The 7271-nt window shown below is 41.1% G+C and overlaps 1 protein-coding gene across 3 annotated transcripts in view; it reads left to right on the forward strand.

Moving 5' to 3' along the window:
• Positions 1-7271, forward strand: part of LOC120056866 (glucocorticoid receptor) — a 106372-nt gene extending 99101 nt beyond the window's left edge. For all 3 annotated transcript variants that reach the window (XM_039005119.1, XM_039005121.1, XM_039005120.1), the window contains 2 exons: positions 5376-5533; positions 6039-7271. In XM_039005119.1, coding sequence (XP_038861047.1) covers positions 5376-5533; positions 6039-6209 — 329 coding nt within the window. In that variant the 3' untranslated portion in view covers positions 6210-7271. The remainder of the gene's footprint in view (positions 1-5375; positions 5534-6038) is intronic.

Below are 7271 nucleotides of genomic sequence, written 5' to 3' on the forward strand. Positions count from 1 at the left end.
GCATATAAACACTAAATAGAGCAGGAGCCAGACAGGGAGCCTAAGAAGGAACTAAAGTGAATTATTTGGGATATATTATTTTCAAGGCTATAGCCTACAAAGAAATGCATTGTGAATAATTTGTGAGTGTGACACACTAGGTTGGTTAGGGAGTCAGGTACATTAAGCGCTCAGCATTTAAACAACATTTTGTGGTATTAAATCATTGTGGTCTATAGATTGCTCATATAGGCTGTAACTTACTTAGAATTAAATGCTAATTAAACGAAAAATGCCTTATTAGGCTCAGTCTACAGTGACTTTTGAATTCATTTTTAGAAACACCAGTTTGGCCAGAGTCATGCGATGGTGCCTGGAGAGCAGGCCAGCAGCGGAGAATATACTCTCTGCGCTTGCAGAGCCACTGGGGATGCTAAACACCCTTTTGGCCACTCTTGCCAGGCTGGGCAGAGATGCAGAGTTCTTTTGTTTTGTTTCTATATGGAGGCCTAAAGGTTTTTAAGCAAAATAACCCAGTCAAAACAGAAATCTCCTTGAAGTTGGAATATGCCAGGGCTATTGGGCCAAAATCAATTATGACCTATTGTATATACAGTTGAAGTCGGAAGTTTACATACACCTTAGCCAAATACATTTAAACTGTTTTTCACAATTCCTGACATTTAATCCTAGTAAAAATTCCCTGTCTTAGGTCAGTTAGGATCACCACTTTATTTTAAGAATGTGAAATGTCAGAATAATTATAGAGAGAATGATTTATTTAAGCTTTAATTTCTTTCATAAATTCCCAGTGGGTCAGAAGTTTACATACACTCAATTAGTATTTGGTAGCATTGCCTTTAAATTGTTTAACTTGGGTCAAACATTTTGGGTAGCCTTCCACAAGCTTCCCAACAATATGTTGAGTGAATTTTGGCCCATTCCTCCTGACAGAGCTGGTGTAACTGAGTCAGGTTTGTAGGCCTCCTTGCTCGCACACGCTTTTTCAGTTCTGCCCACACATTTTCTAAAGGATTGAGGTCAGGGCTTTGTGATGGCCACTCCAATACCTTGACTTTGTTGTCCTTAAGCCATTTTGCCACAACTTTGGAAGTATACTTGTCCATTTGGAAGACCCATTTGCAACCAAGCTTTAACTGTTGCCATCTATTTTGTGAAGTGCACCACTCCCTCCTGCAGCAAAGCACCCCCACAACATGATACTGCCACCCCCGTGCTTCACGGTTGGGATTCTGTTCTTCGGCTTGCAAGCCTCCCCCTTTTTCCTGCAAACATAATGATGGCCAAACAGTTCTATATTTTTGTTTCATCAGACCAGAGGACAATTCTGCAAAAAGTACGATCTTTGTCTCCATGTGCAGTTGCAAACCGTAGTCTGGCTTTTTATGGCGGTTTTGGAGCAGTGGCTTCTTCCTTCCTGAGCGGCCTTTCAGGTTATGTCGATATAGGACTCGTTTTACTGTGGATATAGATACTTTTGTACCTGTTTCCCCAAGCATCTTCACAAGGTCCTTTGCCGTTGTTCCGCGATTGATTTGCACTTTTGGCACCAAAGAACGTTCATCTCTAGGAGACAGAACGCGTCTCCTTCCTGAGCGGTATGATGGCTGCGTGGTCCCATGGTGTTTATATTTGCGTACTATTGTTTGTACAGATGAGCGTGGTACCTTCAGGCGTTTGGAAATTGCTCCCATGGATGAAACGGACTTGTGCAGGTCTACAATTATTTTCTGAGGTCTTGGCTGATTTCTTTTGATTTGCCCATGATGTCAAGCAGAGGCACTGAGTCTGAAGGTAAGCCTTGAAATACATCCACAGGTACACCTCCAATTGACTCAAATGATGTCAATTAGCCTATCAGAAGTTTCTAAAGCCATGACATAATTTTCTGGAATTTTCCAAGCTGTTTAAAGGCACAGTCAACTTAATGTATGTAAACTTCTGACACACTGGAATTGTGATGCAGTGAATTATAAGTGAAATAATCTGTCTGTAAACAATTGTTGGAAAAATGACAATTGTTGGAAAAATGACATCAAAGTAGATGTCCTAACCGACTTGCCAAAACTATAGTTTGTTAACAAGAAATTTGTGGAGTGTTTGAAAAACGAGTTTTAATGACTCCAACCTAAGTGTATGTAAACTTTCGACTTCAACTGTAGATAATAGAACAAAAATTCGGGAAACTTTTAAGAGATCTGCTTTTTAGTTTATAAATACTTTGCTACAATGACACACTTACTTAGCTACCCAACTCGTTCCTTTATTTTAGCATGTGTATGTAACAAGTACACCATCGTGCTTTCGGAATATGTGTCTTTTCAGATTCCTCAATGATTCTTTAGTTGTGAACATTAGATCACTGCACTCTCTCTCTTGCTCATCTTTGTAAGTCACCTTGATTTTGCACCTGTATGTTTAATAAATTTCTTTATGAAAATATTTAGCTACTCCATGACAGTAGCTAAAGCAAGGGGGGCTATAGCAGCACACAAATGCATGCTGGGCCAGGCATGCCCTGAGCTCGCGAACCTTTATTTAACTAGGTTAAGTCAGTTAAGAACAAATTCTTATTTACAATGACGGCCTACCCCGGCCAAACCCTAACCCGGACGATGTTGGGCCAATTGTGTGCCGCCCTATGGGACTCCCAATCACGGCCGGTTGTGATACAGGCTGGAATTGAACCAGGGTCTGTAGTGACGCCTCTAGTACTGAGATGCATTGCCTTAGACGGCTGCGCCACTCGGGAGCCCCAAGCATCCTAATGGAACACTATTGGAGCGGAATAGAAGGCCGACGCTCCAGCCTTTGGAATCTCACGTCGCACTCCAGTCAAATTGGGCTCTGCTCCACTCCAGCTCTGGTTGGAGTGCTGAATGCACCATAACACCTCTAACTATCCGGTTTGGCCGGGGTAGGCCGTCATTGTAAATAAGAATTTGTTCTTAACTGACTTGCCAATTTAACAAATTTTTTATTTTGTTGGCATTTACGTATGTCCACATTACCAGTAAAACATAATCAAAACTATTTCTTTCACTTACTTGCTGTGCTGTTTCGTTGTTCGTTCGTTCAGTCGTTTCATTCTCATCAGGATTTCTATGGAACGCCGTTTGGATCTTTGCGTGTCAAAAAGAATACAATGACAAGTAGATAACACTATTTGACTTGTCAAATAAGCTTGTTGACCAAAAAGGACCTGAAATATGACTGCACGTCACATTTAACACGTTCATTAAGTTTTTTTGATAGTTATTACAGATTGATTACACTTTCATCTCACATCGATACGTATGCTATGACGCTGGTAAAGTTGTCTCGCGCACCTACAGTGCTGGTTATAAAAAAAAAAGCTAGCTAGCTCATAGATGCAAACAATGTTCTTTGCCATAAACATAGCAAAACGACATCTGTTTCAGTAGCTATAGTTAGCTAGCTAACTATATAGCTAGATGTCATCTAAAATAACCCTAACTTATAAGACAGTTTGTATTTGATTAATGGTGGTCGGACCCATCTATGTGAAGCTAGCCACAATAAGAATTAGCCACAATAGTAGACTGCGGTTAGCCTTCAAAATAAAACTGTGGCATAGTTCTACTATTTGTATTCATTTTGCATCACTGTCAATGACATACTTTTATTTTGAAGGCAAACCGCAAATTTCACTATTGTGCCTAATCCTTATTGTGGATAGCTACACAACCAAGTCCGGTCAAGCCTCACTAGCCAGATGAAGCTAGCTGGCTGCTTATAACGTTAGTTTTGGGTAACTGGCTTGCTATATATTTTCATGAACTGAAGTTCAATTTCAATAGGTGAATAACAAGTGGCAACCTAGCTAATACTTACTCACAAGGATTCCCTAAATCATTGCTAAGAATAATGAAAATGACTGCAGTTTCTACTGGTCATTGTTTTCAGGCTGGTTGTTTTGGTGCTAGCTAGGTACCAAGCTAAAGCTAGCTACCCCAGAAGTTACGCTCAAACAAATGATGCTTTATTACCAATGTGGTATTGTAAACACATCGTTCGTGTTTGCTTGTTTGCAGAGTTGCAGAGTTTGTAAAGTTTTGACAGTGCTACAGTATCTTTGTTGACACGCAAAGTCCCAAACAGCGTTCCATAGTATGTCTTGAAGCTAATAGCAGTGACGCTATTACTGTGTAACTCCGGTAGGGCAACATCTGAAAAATAGCGCACTTGGCAGTGTGTACCGGTGCTCGACCAATCAGCGAAAGCCAACATCACCCATGAGAGAACGCTTGATTGTCAAGAACAATGAATTCCATTATCTTGGCTTTAATGGATTTCGCCTTTTGAGTTGTCTCGCTGACATGTTCTTACCCTTTCAAATGACTGCTCGACTTGTTGACTGCTTGATCCACACAGCAGACATTGTGGGCTAGGTTATGAATGCTGTGTTGCACGTGTAGCGCAAAATTTTACGTGGCGTCATTACGGCATGTACCTACGTTATATAGGTATGCATGTCAGCTTTGACGTCGGTTTTGCACATCGGCGTTAAACTAGACATCGGCATATACCGGCATTTTTAGCTAATATCGTCCGGTTCCGATATGTTCACCGATATATCGTGCATCCCTACCTGTTACTATTGCCTGCTACTTCAATGCATCTTTAATTTTAAAAAGTAGATGAAGGCTAATAGCTAGAGGATTACACACATATTGTAGCTCTTTCAAACCAAAATAGTGATTTGTCAGTTATTCTGCACTGGAGAGGCATAAAATACTTCTCTTCTATGTTTGGAAAATAACCTCACTATATCCAAACCAAAAATAGTATACCAGGGGCAAGCCAATTTGTATATATCATCTGATAAGACAATTGGAGAGTATTTGACAATTTCTCACCTATGTTGTTTTGCATAATATCCATTGAGTGCGGTTTTGCCTGGGCCCAATTCCAAGATCCCAGAAGCCTGCAGTCCATGGTAGATCCTTCATCTGGCTCTCATCAGGGAAGAATGGGACAGCATAAAACCCATTGATGTTACCTGTGGTTCTGCATATTTTCCATTGACCTAATTGTGGTTGGTACGGAAGGGGTGGGTGGTGTGTATGAGACCGTAGTGACAGGATAATGGGCAGTGTTCAGACTAGGAGACTCTCTGGGTCAAAAGAGACTCCTTCCTGGCCTAGCCTAGCTGTAGGTCAGATTGTCTAGCGTGAATGTTGGTAGACAGAATGAGGTTGTGTCCTTGACATCCCAAGCTTTTTATTATGGCTTTTTTGTAATGACCGTGACGTAAGTACTATATTGACATACACTGCCTTAAATGCATGATGTGTAAAATATTGTTTATGTATGTTTTACTCCCTCCCGCCCTCCTTCGCTTGTGCTTACAGTACCAAAAGATGGATTGAAGAGCCAGGCTGTGTTTGATGAGATCCGCATGACCTACATCAAGGAGCTGGGGAAGGCCATCGTCAAGCGGGAAGAGAACTCCAGCCAGAACTGGCAGAGGTTCTATCAACTTACTAAGCTACTGGACTCCATGCAAGAGGTGAGACTGAGGCTGAACCCAGCCTGCTCACACAGCAACACAACACCATTCAGCAACACTTGCCACTGTTTTCCAGGGACTTATGGAACCCAGGACTTCCTGGTAAACAATGGCAAGTGTTACTGCTTGGCATATCCTGCCTAAATAAATACAATGAAATGAATGAGTATGCCCATCCACAACACACACACACACACACACACACACACACACACATATTACATCTTGTACTTGTCAACATACCAACCTGTTACAGAGATCCAGTATGCATGATGAGCAGTTGAGACTGCACTGTTGTTGTTCTATGTGTATTTGTGAACCTCTTGAGTTAGAGGAGCTCATTAGAATGTGTCACAAGCTTCCTTTTCCAGCTATGCTATCAATGTGAAAGATGTCTTGACACTGTGCACTGTACCAAACAGTAGCTAAGCACCCTTGCATGTTGCTCTGTTGTTGCCAATGTGCGCCTAGTGAAAGACCGCTAAATACCCTGTTGTTTCCACAGATGGTGGGGGGCCTCCTGCAGATCTGTTTCTACACATTTGTGAATAAATCCCTGAGTGTGGAGTTCCCGGAGATGCTGGCTGAGATCATCAGCAACCAGTTACCGAAATTCAAAGATGGGAGCGTCAAGCCACTTCTGTTTCATGCCTTAAACCATGACACAATGCCTTAAAACCCCGGCCTCCCCTGCCTTCCGTCCGCCCGCCCGTCAGATTGCCAGCCAGCCAGACCCGCCTATTTTCCCTGCAGATGGCCTAGGACCCCCACCATTACGGATTAATGTAGTGAGAGCGTGCTCCTGAATCGGTTTCCAGAGGACTCCGGTGGAGAAATAGAACTTGCAAAGGAGAATGACACAGTGACCGAGCGACAGGTCACAAACTAGACTGACCCTTCTGAATCAAACATAACCTTTTCTGGAATCGTGTTTAGACCATGAATCACTTCATAACAGTTGATTATTGTGAGATTGGAGGAATCAAATTTTACCAATGAAAAGAGATTAATATTTTGAATTGATTTTATGCATGCACACACCGGCTCTTTTCTTCTTCTTCTTTTTTCTACACACAAGATTATCAGAAAAGGGAAACGTGCCTTTTTTTGGTTTAGCTTTGCAGGCTGTCTATAGCCATTCTTATCAAACTGTCAAAAGCAAGTATTTTGCATAGGAATCTAATATAAACACTTTATGCATTTCTATCTGTTATTCACAATGGCAGTTTCTGTTCTCTTAACAGCCATGTTTCTTTTCTCAATTGGGCAGCTTAATGATCCCCAGAAGTGAACTAGCGAAAGTGAGCTCCTCATGTAAGGTAATGAAATCCAACATTTATGTCCAATTTCATTCTCCGCAACCTTTCATTAGTTGTTATACTCAAAAGCATCAATAATGCTTTGTGGTATTAATTATTCATAAGGAGAATTTGGTTCCTGCCCATGTCTGAGCTTATGTCACATACAGAATGTTAGAATTCAACAGTGGAAAAAAAAAGATTCACATTTGTTATAGGTGAAACGTCAGTTCAACCTTTACAGTACCAGTCAAAAGTTTAGACACACTTAGTCAGTCCAGGGTTTTTCTTTATTCTTGCTTTTTTCTACATAATAGAATAATAGACCGGTGAAAATCAGGTTGAGAGAATGTCAAGAGTGTGCAAAGCTGTCATCAAGGCAAAGTGTGGCTACTTTGAAGAATCTCAAATATAAAATATATTTTGATTTGTTTAACACT

The sequence above is a fragment of the Salvelinus namaycush genome, chromosome 12 (genome assembly GCF_016432855.1).
Source record: "Salvelinus namaycush isolate Seneca chromosome 12, SaNama_1.0, whole genome shotgun sequence".
Lineage (NCBI taxonomy): Eukaryota > Metazoa > Chordata > Actinopteri > Salmoniformes > Salmonidae > Salvelinus > Salvelinus namaycush.